The sequence below is a fragment of the Musca autumnalis genome, unplaced genomic scaffold (assembly GCF_047663935.1).
Source record: "Musca autumnalis isolate F117 unplaced genomic scaffold, ASM4766393v1 scaffold_1, whole genome shotgun sequence".
Classification (NCBI taxonomy): Eukaryota; Metazoa; Arthropoda; class Insecta; order Diptera; family Muscidae; genus Musca; species Musca autumnalis.
Window position 1 is genome coordinate 333,285,645 of NW_027411644.1, and position 22,207 is coordinate 333,307,851.

A 22,207-nucleotide genomic window follows, 5' to 3' on the forward strand; every position below is an offset into this window, starting at 1 on the left:
AGTAACCTCTCTCCACCATTTTTACTCTCTCGAAGCAAACAAATTTGCAGATTGTTATCGAACAGCAATTTGTAAAAACTTGCAAGAAGTCAGCTGATTTGATAAACAAGAAGAAGTTGGCGGAAAAAGATTTAATAAAATAAATAATAAAATAGACACCACAAGCTACAAAATAAGTTATTTTACTTACATTATCGTTTTCCAAAATTTATTTAATATTTGTTCCCTTTTTTATATCTATTTATTTTAATAGCCAAACGTTTGTTTATGTTTTTTCCAAGACGTCCGCCACAAAACATTCGAACTTAAATCAGCTGATCAAACTTGCAAGTTCTTACAAGAAAAATTTCCCTTGTAAAAACTTGTAAACAAAAGTCTCCAAAACTCTCCAATATTCTCTCACAATTGTCTCCAAATTCTCTCTCTTTTACTTTGCAAGTTTGTTATCGAACAGCATTTTGTAAAAGTTTGTGCAAATTTGCACAAACTTTTGGGTTATCGTACAGACCTAATTTCTTAAAGAAACTTATGCTAAGTTTACATTTACGAAATCCACTCGATTTCAACTGTCAATTCCATAGCTCAAACGTCAAATGAAATCTCATCTGGATTTCATTTGACGTTTAACCTATGGATTTGACAGTTTAAATCGAGTGGATTTCATAAATGTAAACCAAGCATTAAATAAATCGATTTGATAAAGGATTTGTTTACATTTATAGGTTATGTCACACAAAAAAAACATATACTGGTGTAATAGCAAAAATTATAAATCATATGTAAAATGTCATTTTTCGCACACACAAGGAATTACACGAGGACAAAAAAATTCAAAACATACACATGAAATACACGTAATGTAATATAGCTATAACTAATTTATGCTCTGTTCCAGAACCTGCGATAACCGACTACTTTGTACTACGATAGCATTATCGGAAAAATAGTAAAAAGTAGTAGATTCTTGCAGTTCTGGAACAGTCCATTAATTATAATTTGCGTGGCTAATTTTTTTGTCAGCAGGGTTGAAAATACAGTACTAAAAGTGATTTTCGTGCGTTCTGCGTCACCCTGTGTATTTCGATAACTCTGTGTTATCGAAAGTTAGCGACGTCGTGTGTACCCCGCTATAGAAAGGTCCACGAAATGAAAGTCGATTTCAAACAATCGATTGGTTAATTAGTCGATTTGTGTATCCCTATTTTTTCAGACTACGCACTTGAAAATTTATTCCGTGTACTTTTAATTAGAGTTTTTGTGAACATTTTCCAAGGAAAATTGGATATAGCGTGAAACATACAGAATTTTTGAAGTGGTTAGTAGAAACAAAAAAGAAAAAAACTATATGGATGTGGTATCTGCGAATCTCAATCAAGATTACGAAGACAATGGTGAAATTGCACAGTCAGAGATAATTGGGAACAGTGGAAAAATGTAATATTGGTATTTTTTAAGCGCAGTATCACATCAAAATCCATACACATATAATCCATGCTATTTTAATTAACGTAAATTATAATGTATTGATTGACTGGAGAATTTCGTTTTCCATTTTTATATAATCACATTTTACAAATTACATTACTTTGATGTGCATTTTGTTTGATATTTGTATATGTGGTATTGTATATTTGTATTTGTAACTTGACTCAGTGTGACATTTTGTTGTATTGTATGCAAGTTTTCTATATTCAATTTATGAACGGAGTTTCTAATTGAAATTATCAACTTCCAGTTAAAAGTTCACTAACGGACAGATATCGATGCCATTTTGGGCGTTTATATACAAAAGGATGTCTAAATTATGACAATTTAGAGGCCCCTTTGCTTCGTCCGAGTCCGACAAATGCCATAATACAACATGAAATTACCCTGCAAACATTTTCTATCACCTAAGAATAATTCGTGATTCTCCTGGGCGATTAATTTGTCGCAGGCAATATCGCCTAAAAATCTTCCGCGTATCACCAACCTAAAGTGTTTATGCAATGCGAATCGCGACCAAGATTCGCTGACGAATCATATGGATGATCTTAAGAAGAAAATGTAAAGAAAAAATTAAAGGAAATTTATTTTTCATTTTTCTTTGTTTTTTGTTTCTGTCATTTTTTGTCTTTTCTGATTTGTTATAATTTTTAATTATTCAATATGTTGTAGGGGTTGTATACTGGTTACATTCACTTCAGTAACAATCGAGTGATCGGGGTTTGGAAGAATAATACATTATTCCCCTGCACTAACAACAACCGAAACGTAATACAAATTCGCGGAAAGATCGCCGAGATGCATAGCAGAAGATTCGTTTTAGCGCTTGATAATAAGCAATAAATGTAGAGAAACGTTTACGAATAGCAAATTACTCGCTTGAGTGAATTTTATATAAAAATTCGCTAAAAGATCGCCGAAAGAAGCGCATAAGAATACTCTGATCAAAAGATCGTCCAACAATCTTCCAAATGTTTGCAGGGTATGCTTTACTACAATAGCACTAACACACTGGTTCCATTTGTATGGAGGATGTGGCCAAAAACATTTGCAATGCAAATAGAAAGCTAATGCGCAGGTTTCAACTTGGAACTTCTTTCCTGCAGCGGAACTCCTTTAGGTGCACCTGGCGGAAAAGTTATGCATTTTCACCGATTCCAACTGTGTATAACTTGTATCCCGGAAATGTATACTTCCCGAGATGTAGGCCCCAAAACTCTAACTTGAAGTAAAGTTAAACATACTCTTATGCCAGACATTAAAAATATATCATGAAAATGTTTGAACTTTTAGGAGAGAGAGAGGAGGTGAAGGAACTCCCTTTCTCCCTTTTTACCCATAAACTCAAATTATTTTCATGAACTTTTTCATAGTCTGGCACAAGACATTTACTAAACTCAAATTGGATTCTTTTTTTAGTTTAAAGTTATCACCATGGGTAGGAGTGAAAACTCCTTAGGTGCATTGTTTTTTGGCCGCTATACCGCCATAACAAGCAAAAAGTATTTAAAGTTTAAATTCAATCTTATTCAGGAACTTTGTAAGAGCAGGGGTTTCTGAATTACATATCTGCAAAAGAACTCCACTGTGGATCATTTTCTTTCGGATTGCATACTTCGCATAATTCTGAAGGTGCTGCACTCATTCATTCAAGTTTGGCATTTTAAAATGCATGGTTTGTCAGGATTCTGTTGATTTGCTTAATCTCTACTGAACGGGCTGGGGTATTGTGGAACCAAGAGCGTTTCAAGGTATCAGGAAAGATGGCAAAATAATGAGACGAACTGGATTCACTTCGGCCTTAATATACTGCTGACCAAGCAGACAATATTTCATGTGTAATTTGGACAACTGCGTCGGATATATTTAAAGGCATTATTAATTGTGTTCCGAATTCTCTGGCTCTCTTATCCTGGCCGGACCCACGACCTTCAGCGTGGCACCCGTAAACATTTGTAATAATTATTACAAATTATCGAATACGCAGACACACAATTTTTGTTTTGATCGAAAACAAAACTGAATAAAATATTTAAAAAAAAAAAACTGAAGTTTGGTTATAGTTCGAACGAATTTAAATTTGAATTTAGTGAAACAGGCCCTTAAACCTGAAATGAATAGGATGTATGTAAACTTTGGCCATCACTGTATGTTTGCTTATTTTGTGTTTGTTTAACATTGTTGGTAGCTCAACTGTTAATTCATCAATTTTTTTTCAAATCCTGGGTCCCTTGTTACACGTAGTGTACATCAATGTTTTATTTACAATTTTGCATTTAAAGTTCATGTAAATTCTGTCTTGTCCAAGGCTAATTTAATTTCGTTTCGATTACTCTTTATGGTTATATATTATATTACACTATATGATTTTTTACATGTATGTTTTCACTTTGAGTATACTAATACACTGGTCAGCTGATGTCACTGTGGATTTTTTTAGAGTTTTTGGACTAATATGTCAGGAAGCATGGACTTGTCCATGAAAAACTTTATATCGCTATAAAAAGGACCATAATAAGTACTATCGGTTAAAAGTTTGCAAACGATCCTCGTCGTGTACCTACATATACAGTTATGTGAAAAATAATGACAGTAACGATCACTACCTTTGATCGCTCCTAAAATGTGTAAAATGGAAGAATTGGCGATGGAAATTTGTTTTTGAAAATGTACATGTATTGCAATAAGAAATTCCGTTATGAATCTGGTTTCTTTCTGTCTCCTTTTTATACAAAACAAATATTTTTCGTAAAATACGCGATTTCTGCTGTGAAAAACAATAAGGACAGTTTTTCGTCTTAGTGAAAATAACTTGATATTATTTCTTGTGATGTCTTCCCGTAAGTACATGTTTAAAATGATTTAATTTTTATTCATACGTGTTATCACGCTACTCGAGAAATCACTAAATATTTACATAAAGAAGGGAATTCATATAGAAAAATTACAGGAAAAGCTTGGGATTTTCAATACAAAACGAATAGAGAATGCAGTTAAGGTGAATTCAAAAAAGAAACTCGTTGCTGAACACCAACAATAACGCCTGTAATAATAAGCCGCGTTATTCGATGAGTAAAAAAGATCCTTTTACTACATCCTTACAAATAAAAAACGACTTAAATATTAATTTTGATGCATAACCAACTCGTTAAACCATCTTTGGTGTTCACATTAGAGCTCATAGTGTCAGAAAAGTATCATTTTAACCGAAAAATAATACCCTTTCCACGTAGTGGTGTAGGGTACAAAAATATTCAACAAATAATACAGATTGCTAGAAATCACATCGCTTGATCTAAGAAAAATTGCGTACCATTCTTTGGTCCGATGAAACCAAAGTTACTTTTTGTGTTCGGATAGAGGAGTTCATCAAGGTAGAAGACCTAAAAATCAATAATAAAACCCAAAATATATTCTGAAGGCGAGTAAATATGGCAGAGGTGGGGTCTCTATACAGGATTCAAAGTGTTTTGAAATCACCAGATTACATTGAAATATAATACTACCGTATGCTGAATGTGCTAGCATGTGCCTCTCAAATGTGTCTTTAAGCAGGATAATGACTCAAAGCATACGGCAACATGAAAAAAGGGGTTCCAGGACAGTTAAGTTGTTAGAATGGCCCGCACAATCCCTTGATTTAAACCCGATTGAAAATTTGTGTAATGAAGTTAAAAGATCAAGCAGGGGAAAGTGTCCATCAAATTATGACGACTTTTGGCAATTTATACAGGTTGCGTAGGACGCGATACTATTACAAGAGTGCCAAAATTTAATTGACTTAATTCTTAGACGATGCGCTGCCGGTTTAGAAAACAATAGCTCGTCTACAAAGTACTAATGGAACTAAAACGCTTTATCTACCATTATTTAGTAAAAACCTGCATTAATTTCTTTCAAATTGGGTCCTTATTAAAGGATGTCATGAAGTGTCCTTATTTTTCCGCATACAACAAACTACGTCAATTCCTATTAAATAAAAAAGATAAATAAAATATGGAACATTGGTGGCGTTTATTTAATTGGGATAGCTGTTACAATTTTGATTTTTCAAAATAGTCTGGCTTAATCCCTTCTGTTGTTTTAATATTTAAAACAACAAGTTTATTAGTGGAGAAGGTTTGGCATTGTTCGCCAAGGGGTAAGGCAAGGAAGACTAGTTTCGATCTAAACTAGTCTTCCTTGCCTTACCCCTTGGCGAACAATGCCAAACCTTCTCCACTAATAAACTTGTTGTTTTAAATATTAAAACAACAGAAGGGATTAAGCCAGACTATTTTGAAAAATCTAAATAAAATATGTTTATAAACAATCAAAATGTTTTTATAAACCTTTTCTTAACACTTTAAGAAAACAATACATTTTATAAACTAAAGTCATTTTCACTTTTTTAGTCAGTTTTCAATGTAATCTTGGTTATGGATTGAAGTGTCGTTATTATTTTTCACACAACTGTATATAGCATAAAGAATAATAGTTTCATTCGTTCCAATTAGCTTTTTAGTGGCATAATATCGAAGCGGAATGGTCTTTATTTACATTACAGCAAAATACGTTTGTAGATTTGCAATTACCAAAGAAATTCCTTTTTGCATTATTTTCAGAGAATATAACGAAATTTTTTAAAACAAAGACTGTCGATTATTGACATATTTTCCCATCCGCCTATTTTTATTTAACAGAAAATAATGGATATAACAGAAAGAACAAAGGCTGTAGTCAGATGACTAAAATAATTACAGCTTAATAATGGGATAGCACACAAAATTCGTGACGATCCGATCAAAATTGTGACCTGTAGGTTTAGATGGACTTGCGGACGGACACGCACAGACATTCATTTTGGTATATAGGTATAGGTCTACGGCTATTATTTCGATGTGTTACAAAATTTTGGGCTAAAACCAACTTATAATATCTTCTCCTCATAGTAGTGTAGGGTATAATAAGAAACTAGAGTTGGGTAATCTAGTTCCTAATTCCTTGTACTAGTTCCAAAACGTATGAGTAACACCATGAAATATAACGTGTAATGTTAAGTATAAGCAGTTTGTACAGAGAAAACATGTGGGCCATTGGAACTGCGAAGTGAAATAGATAGCTCCATATAGTTCCTTGGCACAACTCTATTAGAAACAACAAAAAATAATAATTACAAATGGTCTGTTCCAGTACTGCAAGAATCTACTAATTTTTACTACTTTTTCCGATAACATAAAGGAAAAAATGTTATCGTAGTAAAAAGTAGTAGCTTCTTGCAGGTTCTGGAACAGAACAAATGGTTTTAAAATATTGTTCTACATATGTTACTTGCGGGTTTTGTTTGGCGAATTCTTCATAATCATTATGGCGTGATATGCTCGGTATTTACTTTATGTCGTTATTACGATGCCTTCCTTATATCATGCTCCCTCGTAATGTTTGTGCTAATGCGGAACAATTTCGATCATATAAATATCACTATATTTTTGAACTTTATTTGATTACAGCCCCAAAGAGGCACATTTTATACACCGCAATAAAGAAGAAGAGCGGTCAAAACCAATTTCACCAATGGACATGGAATCTTCAAAGGTCTTTTTACACCGTAATACCTCGAGTGCGGATTACTCAGAAGTTCGAACAAACGACCCACTGAGTGATCTCGATTCGCCACTTCACACACGAACTGATACTAAATTCAGCGAATGTGATCTTGCTGAAGGTGAGACTGGAGTACGTAGTGATGACGACGATGAATTTATTTCGGCCGACGTTAAAATGATTCTTCGTAAGAGACGGGGTTGGGGTCATGACGATTCATTAAGCACCCATGATCTTGATATATTGGGTGAAGATGACGATGTATTAGCCGAGGAAGATGACGCTGGTTGTCCATTGCCATCAACACCTGAAGACACCCAACTTATAGAAGCAGAGGTAAGTAATTGTGAACTAAATCGTCATTATAGGCGTAAAATTCTACATACTAAGTAAATAGTCTACAGAATTTAATAAAATTGAAAGGATGTATTTTGTTGCGAAAATGTAGAAAAGATTTGTAAGTCGCGGCCAATAAAGAAATTTAAGAGCTAAATGTGTTGGACAATATATTATATTTATTATTATATTTATATTCCTCATCGTTTTTAGATTCACATTGGCAGTTTTGTTGTTTTATTATTCGTAAGGTAGTGCAGTTTAATCTCAGTTTAGTTGTTTTAAATTAAAAAAGTAACAAGTTTTTTAAAGTGGCCAACGCCACTAGACCTCATCAGTTGTCTTAATTCTTCAATTTTATGACGATCCGAGCTCAAGAATAATAAAATATAGAGACCATATAAGTAAAAATATAATAGAACATTGGGTAAGGCAGGGAAAACAAGTTTCGATCCTCGCCACAGAATCTCATCAGTTGCGTTGTTTCTTGTTTGTGGATATTCTCCACCGAAGTTATTTTTCACTAACTTCTTCAAGAAAAAACTTTTTGTACCCAAACATCAATCGTCAGCTCGAAGTATAAAGATGAACCAAGAAAAAACTTCAATGAGAAGTTTTTCTTTGGCAACCTCACACAATCCCGATGAAAGTGTTTGCAAAACAAAGCAAACCTTCGGGGTTGTGTGAGGTTGCCAAAGAAAAACTTCTCATTGAAGTTTTTTCTTGGTTCACCTTTATACTTTAAGCTGACCATGATGATGTTTGGGTATAAAAAGTTATTGAAAAATAACTTCGGTGGAAAATATCCACAAACAAGAAACAAGGGAACTGATGAGATCCTGTGGCGAGGATTGAAACTAGTCTTCCCTGCCTTACCCCTTGGCAAACAATGCCAAACCTTCCCCACTAATAAATTAGTGGTTTTAAATATTAAAACAAAAACAATGGGATTAAGCCAGACTATTTTGAAAAATCAAAATTAAGGGGTCGATTATGGATAGCAACACAACTCCGGTTGCGTTGCCGACAGCTAATTTCAAAATAGAAAATTCCGTTTCTGCATTGAAATTCATACTTTTTTACAATTAACACTGATGCTGAATGAATTTGATAGAAATTTCTGGCGTTTCGCTCATTTTAATTGTATGATTTTCCCATCTGGCAACGCAACTACAATTGAGTTGCAATCCATAATCGACCCCTAAAAATATAATAATAAAATAACTAAAAATATAATAATAAATATAATATGATAATTATGTACATTTTACGTTTCTTCTTAATTCGTGTTCAAATTAGTTTTCAATGCTGTACTAGACAGATTTAATGAGAAAATAAAAATCGAAATGTAAAATACTCAAAACATTTGGAGCAATCGATAGTGTAAAAACGTTGTAAATGTGTTTATAAAAACAAAAAAGAAAAATAAGTAGGCTTAGAATTAAAGATCAGAATAACTGATTATACATTTTTCGATTTTATTTTGCATTGTAAACTGGGTTACGACAAGGCTTATCCTGGTAGCTTCATTAAATATTCCTACTTTTGAAAGAAAAACAAAAAACATGAACTCAAAAGAAGTAACAGAAAATGAGCTTGACATACATATGTATGTACATATCACATTCGTAACACATGAGTCTGTCCAGACCAAACCATTTATAACAAAAAAAAAAACGCTTTTACTAAGTTATGCCAAAGACGTTATAAAATGTATAGTCACTTGCACTCATGATTCAACTACTTCTTTGACTACAAACAAAGATGTAGTCCGCAATCACGTGCACTTTATTTGATACAAACATTTGGTTGGGTAATTAAAATAAAATATTACAACCGTAAACTTTGATAAAATGTGAATTTGTATGAAATGATTCAAATCAGTCATTGTCAAAATGTAAACAAGGGAATGATGCATTTTTCAAGACTCTGCTTCAAAAAAGCTATGCAATCACAACTTTACATAGAACAACTTCAACTAATTTTTGCTGGATATGAACAATTATATGGGTATGCCCAGACTCATATGATATGAATGTGACAAACAATTACCATCCGCTACATTTTTAGTAACTGCAATTTTACATACTTGTTATTGGTCTGTTCCAGTACTGCAAGAATCTACTAATTTTTACCATTTTTTCGATAACATAAAGGAAAAATTTTTATCGTAGTAAATAGTAGTAGATTCTTGCAGGTTCTGGAACTGAGCATATGATTAACTTGTTCACTTCGATTTCAATTATCAAACGGCCGACTCTATTTTTATCATTATATTATTTCAAATACACAACAATTGCTCTGTTCCAGAACCTGCAAGAAGCTACTAAGTTTTACTACGATAGTAATTTTCCCTTTATGTTATCGAAGAAAATAGTAAAACTTAGTAGATTCTTGCAGTTCTGGAACATACCAAATGTGAACAAGTTAAATTGTATATTCAACACTGAGACCACAACAGTATGTGAAACCGAAACTCATTAAACTTAAAAATTGTATTTAATTTTAATTTATGTGCCGTATCGTTTCTATAGATGACAGAGGTATTGAAAGCTGGTGTTCTTTCGGATGAAATTGATTTGGGTGCATTGGCTCACAATGCGGCGGAACAAGCTGAAGAGTTCGTGCGAAAGGTAATTTTTTACATTTTTATTAGAATATTTTGAATTCCATTTTATGCTTTCGTTTATTTGTAGGTGTGGGAGGCCAGTTGGAAAGTTTGTCATTACAAAAATCTTCCCAAATGGTTGCAAGACAATGACTTTTTGCATCGTGGACATCGGCCGCCATTGCCTTCGTTTAGCGCTTGCTTCAAATCAATATTTCGCTTGCATACTGAAACCGGTAACATTTGGACTCATCTTTTAGGCTGTGTGGCTTTCATTGGTGTAGCATGCTACTTCTTATCGCGACCATCTGTTGAAATACAATTCCAAGAGAAACTTATCTTTGGCGCATTTTTTGTTGGGGCTATAATTTGCTTAGGTTTCTCATTTGCTTTCCATACTCTCAGCTGTCATTCTGTCGAAATTGGAAGACTGTTCTCAAAGTAAGTTTTTTGTGCAATTAAAACAGTCTGTATTGAATGTCCGAAAAAACGATGTTCATTGTTATCAGTAGTTATTTTTGAATATTCGCTCCGGGACCGATCATCATATATTTACGTGAGCTTATCAAGTACCTAACAAAAAATTAAACAAGAAATTTTAAGAATACTAGCGGTATTTACTAATGTTTGTAAAGGGGCATTTTAGATTTTGTACATCTTGTTAATACTGTAGATCTACAACTGTTTACAATACCGCAACAACAAAATACATGAACGTTTCATTTACCACAGGGTTGTTAATTTACTCGACCTAAAAGTATTGTAAACATTCCATTGTACTTTTACAAGGGTGTAGAACAGCTAATTGTTTTGCCTTCACTTTGCTGTGAGTTTTATTTTATATCGAAAAAAGAAAAGAATATAAGAATGGAGGCAAAGAAAAAAAAAACAAATGTTTATGAAAAAAGTGTAATAAAACTGAAACTAGACTTACGACGACGTTAAGATGTTTGATTTGTTTACAATATCCACAAAAAAGACGTTCACACTTCATTGTAAAAAACCCTAGTACATATAGTACATTAACAAGAGTTTACCACCGTAAGTGAATAACGCTACTGACTTCTAAAAGTATAGTTGACTGTCAAAGTCAATATTTCAATTTTCACCAAAAGAAGACCGCTCTTCTAATCTTCTTTCTGTTAAGAGTTGCGTACCACAGGGATCTGTGTTGAGTCAGTCTGATTTTATTCATTCTCTTTTTAAATGATTTGTATACCCAGCAAAATTACATGGAAGTAGATTCATAGAAATCATGATTCTCAAGAGAATGTTTGTCATCAGATAAAACACTATATTTATCTTACGAAAATGAATAAAAGTATAACTGCTAATTTGTATTTATTATAAGTATTTCCCAAAATATTTTAATACTTATTGCAAAAAAATCTTTTGCAATTGATCTACTTTTATTTTTATATACTGTCGTTGACAAAATCGGTCACGTGTGAAAAAAATATATGTTATTTTTAACCCGAATAATCCGTCCTATGAATGTGTTTCTTTAGATAACTTATGGATCTAAGATGCTATAAAATATAGACATTTTAGTAGTATATCGTTTTTCTTTATACAAAAAATATATATTACGACAACGCACGACTACGCCTACCGTAATAAGGATGAATATTCAATCAACATTTGTTCAATTAGGGATTCGACGTTGTATTTGGAAGCGCCGAGATGTGATTGGCTCTAAAATGTGTGACAAATTATGAAACCAATTGGTAATAAACAAGAAAATGTCTTTATTATTGTAAGGTAGCTTGTGCAAAAAAGTTAACGAAGAATGCAAAAATTAGATCTTTGCCGAGGAGGACTTAAATCTCAAAATTATCCACTGAAATCATGGGGATGCATTACCCCATGGATCTCGATCCAACATTTATCGGGTATGCGATGAAAACCGAATCGACTCAATTTGCAGAATCGAAATGGTATATATTCAGGGAGCCTTTTATGATATACATATATAGTTTTGCTTCACAAACGCCCCTTATTTGAATAATATTTTTAAAATCCATTTTCAAGTTCAATAAAATGTTCATCAAAATTCGAAATATACTATTTCGATTTATGGGAAAAAGAGTGGAATCGTTATCCATCACATACCTGTATGTTTTTCTTTAAGGAGAACTACAACAACTACAACAAAGTTCGAAAATATCAAAAATTATGCTGTCGCAATATATCGAAGATTTAACAAAATATTGTCCAAAAGTGGTCATATTTTAACATGCCCCGTATCCAAATAAATAAAATATCCCAGCAAACCAAATGTCGGATGCCCGACACGTCTGAACAATTTCGGAAGCAACGTCGTTCAGATTTCGTTCCGATTTCTAAACGATTTTTCGGAGCGGAAATAGTTCAGATTTTGTACCGATTTCGTTCCGATTTCGGAACGAATGTCGGAAAGAAATTTCCTTTCCGAATTTCCCAAGGATTTTCTTCAGATTTCGTTGCGAAATCGGATCGAAATCGATACGATGTCGCTTCGACATTTCATTCTGATATTATGTCAACCACTTTATACAACTTTCGTTAAGATATCGTTACGATTTCGGATCAGACATCGGACGTATCGTCCGAATTTTGTTCCGATTTCGTTAAGATGTCGGTACGATTGGTTTGCTGGGATTATTCATAGTCAGTTCAAAATTGGTAAAACACTGCGTTTTCGCATCTAATTGGACAATTTCAGTTTCTGTAGTTTATACCCACATATTGGGTAAATACCTGGGTATTTAAAGACCCATTTGCACCCAATTTACCAATTTTAATGGATACTTACGATTTGGGTATTTACCCATTTCCCATCTCAAGTAATGCAGCATAATCCCAGCAAACCAATCGTACCGACATCGTAACATAATCAGAACAAAATTCGGACGATACGTCCGATATCTGATCCGAAATCGTAACGATATCTTAACGAAAGTTGTATGAAGTGGTTGACATAATTTCGGAACGAAATGTCTTAGCGACATCGGATCGATTTCGTAACGAAATCTGAAGAAAATACTTGGGAAATTCGGAAAGGAAATTTCTTTCCGACATTCGTTCCGAAATCAAAACGAAATCGGTACAAAATCTGAACTACTTCCTATTCGAAAAATCGTTTAGAAATCGGAACGAAATCTGAACGACTTTGCTTCCGAAATTGTTCAGACGTGTCGGACATCAGACATTTGGTTTGCTGGGATGTTATCGGAAAAAATAGTACAAATTAGTAGATACTTGCTGTTCTGGAACAGACCATATTTGTAAATAACACAAACGTTTCATTATAGTTGAAAAAAATCAATTCTTACATAGAGCAAAGGAACTAAAAAGGGTAATATTACTTACAGGACCATCTTTTTATACTCAGAAATCTACAAAATATATATTTTTCCGACTGGTTTTTTGTGTTTTCTTGTTTTTGTTAATAGTCCTTGTAGATTATTCTTTTTTTGCTCCTGGACCAATATGGGTTTTAATCTTATTCGGAGTCTAAATGTATATATTAATTATATATTATGTATATATTAATATTTTTATGTATATATTAATTACACATACTCCGCATTTACATTAGGCAACCTTACTGCAGTAATTATCGGTTTGTAATTGGAACTCTTCACTTTGGAACACCCTTCCACCTCTTCCACAGACTGCCGCATGTAAGTTTGCCTAATGTAAATGAAGACAGACAGTTAGTCCAAATAAATATTGACTAACTTTTTATGTATGTACGTATATCATAATTATTTCTTCAATTAGAACAAATAAGTAACAAACAATTTAATTCTATTACAGATTAGACTATTGCGGCATCGCTCTACTTATAATGGGCTCATTTGTCCCCTGGCTATACTACGGTTTCTATTGTCATTATCAGCCAAAAGTGATCTACCTTTCGGTTGTCTGTGTACTGGGATGTCTATCAATAATTGTATCGCTGTGGGATAAATTTTCGGAACCAGCATTTCGCCCACTTCGTGCTGGGGTATTTATGTGTTTCGGTTTGTCCGGTGTAATTCCTGCCATACACTACGGTGTAATGGAAGGATGGTTCAGCCAAATTAGCCAGTCTAGTTTGGGATGGCTAGTGTTAATGGGTATGATCATCTCTTTACAATATTTTTAAACAGAAAAGTTGACTAATTACAATTTGTAATAAAAAATAGGTTTTCTTTACATATTGGGAGCATTACTTTATGCATTGCGGGTACCCGAACGATGGTTCCCTGGCAAATTCGATTTATGGGTATGTAAAACATATTAATTGTATCATTCTTGTCAACATGTAATACTGTTGTTTTTGTCCCATTACAGTTCCAATCTCATCAACTATTCCACATTTTGGTTATAGCCGCTGCTTTTGTACATTACCATGGCATTTCCGAAATGGCAATGTATCGTGTGACTGTGGGTGAATGTACAGTTCCACATGAGCCTATTACTTTCTAAGAAGTGGACGTTTCGGATGCATTCGTAATAATAATAATAAGAATTAGCAAATACATAATATACCATCGCCACCCACAAATTATTCAAGATTCTCAACCCGTGTAGTAAGGTCAAACACTTTTTTGCAATGTAATATATAGTCCGCGCGACGTTAACTAGCAACACATAAATTGGCAAACAGAAGAAGTTTTTTCAAAAGCAGTCATATGAAAGTTATCCATGTTATTATTATAAATATCAACCTGCGAATACTACAAACAAATTTCATTCCCAAAAAATATTGACTTGCATAATGAAGATATAAAATTGTTATTAATATTGTAAGCCAATGTCAGCAAAATAACAAACACTTTTATATGAAAACTATTACATTTGAATTACTTGTAAAATTATTTAACAGCCTAGCGACAAACAAGTTATACATGCATGTGCATTATGAGTTGAATGACACTTTTCTCGCCCTCTTGAACTATATTTACCTACATCCCGAACACAAACATCATTTTCAACTCTGTTTTTTATTTGTTATCCTAGTATAAATGTATTCTAATAAAAAAACATAGACACAGTAACCCCATACTTTACGCTTTTAATGAAAATTTCCAATCGCCGTTAAGTCGCAGTGGTGAAATGCGCTCGGAAAGGTAAGGCGTTTCAGTGTCAGGTTGTTATTAATTATAATTGGTGAGAAAGTTATATTTTTTTAAATATTTTTGTTATTATTTTAAATATTTTTGTTATTATTACAAAAACGAACATATAGTGTTGTTTTATGTAATTTTAGCGCGCATTGTAGGTATAAAATGTCCATCAAAATTTCCAAGTATATGCGGATGATTTTAAAAATTTGTATAACCCATAAATCTTAAGAATGCTTTCAGTCGCTATAAGATGACTTAAATAGTTTTTACGTTGATGTGATTTTAATAAAATGGATTCAAACATAAAAGGTATTTGATCGATCTTGATTTACAGCTGTGTTCAAAATAATAGGAGTGCCCATACACACCGATGGAATTGTCAAATAAACTTCGTTACACTTCTCCATTTTGATCTATTTTACATCCCACCTGTTAATACATTGACAGGAATGTGGCAATGTGTTTTAAATTATTTACTGTTTACACCAACATTATAAATCGTCTTCAAACAAATTGGAGTGTGGAAGATAAAGGACAATAAAAATGTTTTTATTTGAGTTTAGGACCAAAATTGTCAATATTTTAGTTGTTAGTAGTGAATTCAATAGATTTGAAGGCTGCTTGAAAACAAAAGTCCTTGGAGGTGGGCACAAACAGGCTATTGTCCTTGCAGCGATTTTCCCCATAAGTTGAGAACTGGTTGTTAACCAAAATTTTTATTGATTAGGGATGTTTACCTTGAACAATAAATGATGATTGGTACCCCATAAAATTGTGTATTTTGATGCCTGAGCCAAGTTTTAGCCAGTATCCATTATAAGTCATTTATTCTTCGACCAAATATATATTATATTCAGGCATGTCACAGATTCCGATCGGAATGCTTTCAAATCCGTAATTTCATTTCGATCGTTTTTGTTTTAGCTTCTCCAGATTTCGATCGATTTTGTGAATTCCGAAAATCTTATTTTTTAGTATAAATATGGCAACATTAGAGGAAACAAATATCATAAAGGTGTATCTTGTAGAGAATTTTCACAGCTACAATATTTTTCTAATCCCATTTCGATAGGACTTGCGGTTTCCAAGCAAAATCGCGAAAACTAAAAAACCCTAAAAATGTGAACTTTGATCGCGATTTATATAAAAAGCGCTGCGGCGACTTTTTTTGATTTTTCTCATATATGAACATTGAAGTTTCAGAATCCGCAAAAACTCCCCAGATGTAACCTCCTTTCATTTAAATATGGTTCAAGAGCATGGTAAAGACCTTCTGTTTGGAATATGCTCCAAGAATTCCGCGGAATCTATTAATTTCCTGAGAAATCTCAAGAAAAATATGCATTTATCGAGGCCCAAGAAGGTATATTATACACAAGAACAACTCCATAGCTTTCTAGGATCTCACGATTTGCAATCTGACACTAATTTTGTGTTTTTTTATAAAGTACAATACCTAAAAACGCAAAGAAATATGCAAGGGTCCGTTTTAACGAGCTATACAAGAGTCTGACCATAAAAAAGCGGCATTAAACCCCGAAAAATTATTTTTCTAAAATAGGGTAAGTGCACCTAATGTCGGCATGTACCAGTAGTCGGCATCTTTTGAATTTGAACTCAAATAACTCAAAATTAAGAAAACAAAGGAAAATAATCTTAAAAATTCTTTAACAATATTGTCAGCTAACTTTATATAAAATTTCATTGAGCTAGGACCAATTATTATATCGAAATTTAAGTTTTTGTCAGTGAGGGTTTTTCACCACAACCGAAAATGCATGTTTCTTAAGAAAAAAATTGTGGAGATGTTAACCTTATAAGCTCTGTAATTATTTTAAAATGAAGAATTTTTCCGCAACATTTTTGTTATATAGGTAGAAAACAGTTAAAAGAACACTTCAGAAAAATAAATTTTTAAAAAATATTTATAATTGTGCAATTTTTGCTGATGCCGACTTTAGGGACAAAAAAATATAAAATTTGCCTGAAGTCGGCATGGGGTTATAAACATTGATTTTTATCGATTACTTTTAGCTAAAAATTATAAAAAATACTTTAAAGGCTAATTAATAAAAAAATAGTTTCAATTTGAAAGGAACTTTAGCGATTTTAAGCAATATTAGCCATGATTTGAAGTACGTACGTTGTGGGGTGCCGACAACTGGGTAATAGATGCCGACTACTGGTACGAACTAATTTATTTAAACAATAGCTCTGTTCCAGAACTAAAAAGTTTTTACAATTTTTACCACTTTTACACATTTTGCGTTCCCGTACACAAAATTTATATGAAAATCGTTTACGACTTTTACAACTTTTACGACTTTTACCACTTTATAAAGTACGGGAACAGGCCAAATATGTTTAAATTTCCTTATTTTTTGAAGCAAAATCAATAGAAACGTACGTAATAAACTAGAAATGTATAAATAACTAATGCTTAAGCTATAGTTCTTTCAAATATTTAAGAAAAAATTTAAAGTATGCATTTTTTTCTTTATTTAAATATAACATGCCGACTACTGGATCATATCATGACGACTATTGGGGAATGGTGCCGACTACTGGTGAAAAAGCAGTATTTCACTAAAATTGTAATTTTTGCATGTTGAACAGAAATAATCAAAAAAATTGTTTTTATAATCTAAAACTACACAAAATAACGAATCATAACAACTTAAATTTAATTTGATTGGATATTTAGACTCGGAATGACATACGACTGAAGATACGAGAATCCTTAAAGTGCCGACTACTGGTGCACTTACCCTATACAGTGACCGTCACTAAAAATGATGCAACCTGAAATAAATACGTAAACGTTGATAACTTGGAAACGAGTTGAGATTTTTTTAACAATTCAAAAAAAACAAGTAAGAACAGACTATAGTCGGACGGGGCCGACCATGTGATACCCTATACCACTATCCCTGTGCACTAGCTTTCCGGGCTAGCTGTTATAAGATGTGCATTAGACATTTTACCAATTTTCACACAAAAGTTTTGATCAATTTAACCCGCTAAATATTATCCGATCATACCGTTGACTTGCACGCTACTTCTTCATCTCAAACCAAAACTACGTTTAAAATTTCGCGCCGATCGGACTATTATTGCGACCTACAGAGCGGCTACAAAATCGAGCAAAAATTTTGTTTTTGGTCCATTTCATCCCTTTAACATTTCACGATCATCGCCAAAAACTAATCAGTTCTATTCTGGTCCAAACCCGACCTCCATACTAAATTTCGTGACAATCGGTCCATAATTGCGGCCTCTAGCTTGATTACAATTTTTAATGGACGGACAGACGGACGGACGGACACACATCGCTAAATCGCTTTATCTCGTCGAGATATGAAGTTTGGTATACCACATGAGGGGTCTACGACGAATATTTCGCGGCGTTACATGAATTTTTGGGAAAACAAACTTATTATACCCTTTTCCACATTGTGGTATAGGGTATAAAAATTTAGGCTGAAAAGTTGGCTGACTTCATAAATGCAGTATTTACATTGCAAAAAATGACAATATCATAAAAAACGAATTAAATATGCGTGGCAACACTGACATTGTCAAAAAAAGACGTGTCATTTTGCTGCATTTATGAACGCACACATTAGCTTCGTTCCCGTACTTTTTAATAGTAAAACTCGTAAAAGAGAGAACTGTAAAAAATGCTTTCACACACAAAAGTTTTTTGAAATAGTTCGGGAACGGAAAAATGGAAAATACGTAAAAAAAACTGGAACAAATGTCAAAGTCGGCGTATCAGCCAATCAGACGCCGGCAACCATGTTACTATTTTTTACACGCTCAAATTTGTCGAGTAAAAAGTTTTTAAAGAGAGCGCCGTTTTTGTTTAAAGAGAAGTGAACATTTTACCACTTTTTTGTGTACGGGAACGGTTTTCGGGTAAAATGTGTAAAAACTTTTTAGTTCTGGAACAAAGCTATTGCTTTAGATTTTGTAAATTTTGGTTTTTTGAAAATAAGTTTATTATATTAAATAATTACCACAAATCCACCATTTCTAATTGTTTCTTACGTGTTTTTCTTGCTTTCTTCGCAAATATCAGTTCGCATAACAGCACTAAAGAAATGTCAATTATTGTGGAGTCCAAGCGGTGAAACTGCACCAATTCGGCAATTGCTGCGCAGTGTGATGTGTCACGTGACATTTATGAAGTCGCGACGATGTCAATAAAAAGACACGCTGCATTTATGAAGTCGCGACGATGTCATTTGATGCATCATACTGCATTTATGAAGTCAGCCGTTGTCTTTAAGATGGTGTACAAAGATATTCCATTTACAGTAAATGGCAACAATGGGTGTTGACATTTTTTTTTTTTCCTCTTTAAGTTATTGGCCCCCCTCCCGGGTGTTGACATTTTTGTTTTTATAAAAGTCGAAGGTCACACTAGAGTGTTTCATTGAAACAATTTCATGAAAACAAGGGTTCCTAGGTCGAGTTTCACAGTAGAGTGATATCATAAAGATGCTGTGGTGGGGAACTCGATCTATAAATACCTAAAAGTTTCAATGAAACCGCTCTAGTGTGACCTTCGACAAAGCAAATATGATCTCGACATTGTTAACAATCGGTCTGTTACAGAACTGCAAGAATCTACTAATTTTTACTATTTTTTCCTATAACATAAAGAAAAAAATGTTATCGTAGTAAAAAATAGTAGCTTCTTGCAGGTTCTGGAACAGAGCAAATGTTTCTGAAAACAATTTTTAAAGAAAAGTGCAAAAACAATTGTTCTGTGCCCTGGGGCTCAATTCTGTTTCTATGAAAAAGTGAAATGAAAACTTTTATAAAGGAAAAAACTGTCAAATGAAAAAAATTATAAAGGAAATATTTTTCATTTCAAATTTCATAGAACAGGAATCCGCCCCCTGATTTTTACCTCTATCAGGACAATGCCGTTAAAGACAACTGGCTAATACAGGACTTTCCATATGTCATTAAATTGTTTGTACGTACTCTGGACATAACCCTTTATGATATTCATAGTCATTTTTTGAAAAATAACTTCAAAAAATAGAATTTTCTAGCCAAATTGCCTACAAAGGGACATTAATTACATTCATGTCAGAATTACGGCAGGAACATCATTTTTTCTATCGGAACAATGACAAAACTACTGAAAACGATAGGGAACAAATTATTCCACCATTCTAATTACTAAAATCACAGAAAAAGCGAAAAATTTGGAAATTATTTATCGATTATTATGGTGCATAATTTTTAATGCTCACTTTAAAAATGTCCATTTTATGTATAACGGCTACTGTAAATGGAATATTATCAGGTTTTATTTAATACCAGATTTCCCATACAAAAATAAATCCTAGTATTGAGTGGATTTGTTTTAAATCCAGCATAAATCCTCGTATACAACTCTGTTTTTTGCAACATGTTGCTAGAAAATACAAAAAGTTGCAAGCTGGCACAAGAAACATGGTAGATGAATTGCTACTATAAAAATAATTCAAAATGTCAAAATTTGTAAACAAGGCGGAGAAATTTAATTTGTTTTGATACGCAAAGTTGATTTTAATCAACCAAGACTAATATTTACGATTTCTAAACGATAAAATAATTCCTTATTTATTTTAGTTATCATTTATTAGCATAATGTGCTATCATTTTCAATATTAAACAATAAATTAGTAATTTGGCACATGTTTTTTGAGACGAATATTTACAACAACTTCTTTTGACGTTTCAAATTCGATCAGATGGGCTGATGCATCTACCTTGATAATTGTGCTATGAACAAAAATCAGCTGACTGTCATTTAAATCCTCCAAAAGGTATATCTAAATGCAATGAGATTTGTACCGGATTTATTAAATACAGTCGAGGATTTATGGCTAGTCTAAATGACCTATTAATTTTTTGGAAATTTTAAGCCGTCAAAGACTGGAAAAGATGCATAATGCAAATATGTTTATGAAACAAAGTATATAAACATTTTATCAACAACAGAGGTATGTTATATACTATATATATTTTACTTACTAAATGTTGCTGAAACGTTTTTTCAGCAACTTTTCATTTACATAACTGTCAAAATCTGCAACATTAGTAATAATTATTACTAATTATCACGTAAAAAGACACAGCTAATGTTAAAAACCCCATTAAGGCGCAATTCGGCTTATAGCTCATTTGGACTAGCCATAAATCCTCGACTGCCAAGCATTCTTGTTCGTTCACTGGCGTTGGGCTTAGTTCAGTTTCTTCAACATAAAGGCGATAGGAACTTCTTCGCCCTCCGCATCCTTTTGGACCAATACGCTTCCTATTCCTGTTTTACTGGTGTCACAATGTATATAAAAACGTTGCGAGAAATTTGAGCTATATAAAACAGGGGCTATACTCAGTTGGGTCTTTAAAACCTCAAACGCTTTCTGAGCCTCATTAGACCAGACAAATTTACGCGTGGCTTGAAGTAAATCGGTTAGTGTTGTGGCTATAGTCGCATAGTCTTTGATAAATTTCCGGTACCAACCAGTCATATTGAGGTATCTCTGGACCTGCTTCACAGATCGTGGAACAGGGAAGTCGGTAATGGCTGAAATCTTATCAGGGTCGGTTCTTATGACCCCGTTGCCTACCACATGTCCAAAATATTAAACTTCAGGAACGCAGGAGTGACTCTTTTCAATGTTAATTGTTAGTCCTGACTCATTAATCCTCCTAGCAACGCACTCTAGAACCTCAAGATGGCGAGAGAGATGATCAAAAGGCCATCAAGGTAGACAAACACTTCTGTCCTGGGCGCCGGTGGAATCACTTTATCCATCAGCCTGGACATGGTTTGGGGGGCGTCTTCTCCATTGATGACTTATCAAGAGGGATTTGCCAAAAGGCGTCTTTGAGGTATAGAGTGGTTGTAAATTCCGCTTTGAGGAGCCGGCTAAGGATGCCTTCAATGTGGGGCATTGAATATGCGTCGCCAATAGTAACTGCGTTCTGCTTCCTGCTATCCAGACACTGTCTATTCTTGCCTGGTTTTCGTTTGATAGGACTAGCGGTTCCAGTTTCTATAGTATGGCATAAACTGCTCGTTTTCCCGAGA

At 33.4% G+C, this 22,207-nt stretch overlaps 1 protein-coding gene across 2 annotated transcripts; it reads left to right on the top strand.

Annotated features, from left to right (window-relative positions):
• The first annotated feature begins 1,110 nt into the window (after window positions 1-1,110).
• On the top strand, window positions 1,111-15,044 carry LOC141390245 (adiponectin receptor protein-like). 2 transcript variants are annotated; one of them, XM_073963054.1, is made up of 7 exons: window positions 1,111-1,315; window positions 6,975-7,404; window positions 9,939-10,037; window positions 10,101-10,453; window positions 13,814-14,115; window positions 14,185-14,264; window positions 14,333-15,044. In XM_073963054.1, exons 2-7 carry the CDS (start codon window positions 7,039-7,041, stop codon window positions 14,465-14,467), a joined length of 1,335 nt encoding a protein of 444 aa, XP_073819155.1. In that variant the 5' UTR covers window positions 1,111-1,315; window positions 6,975-7,038; the 3' UTR covers window positions 14,468-15,044. The 2 variants fall into 2 exon arrangements, with proteins under 2 accessions (XP_073819155.1, XP_073819154.1); XM_073963053.1 differs by having other exon boundaries at window positions 1,182-1,434.
• Window positions 15,045-22,207: the final 7,163 nt, after the last annotated feature.

Excerpts from the sequence above, each read along its gene's own strand:
- LOC141390245 (XM_073963053.1), top strand. The coding sequence starts at position 1,346 with ATGGATGTGGTATCTGCGAATCTCAATCAAGATTACGAAGACAATGGT. Across the intron at positions 7,405-9,938 it reads CCCAACTTATAGAAGCAGAG|ATGACAGAGGTATTGAAAGC; the intron begins GTAAGTAATTGT and ends TCGTTTCTATAG. Across the intron at positions 14,265-14,332 it reads CTGGCAAATTCGATTTATGG|TTCCAATCTCATCAACTATT; the intron begins GTATGTAAAACA and ends GTCCCATTACAG.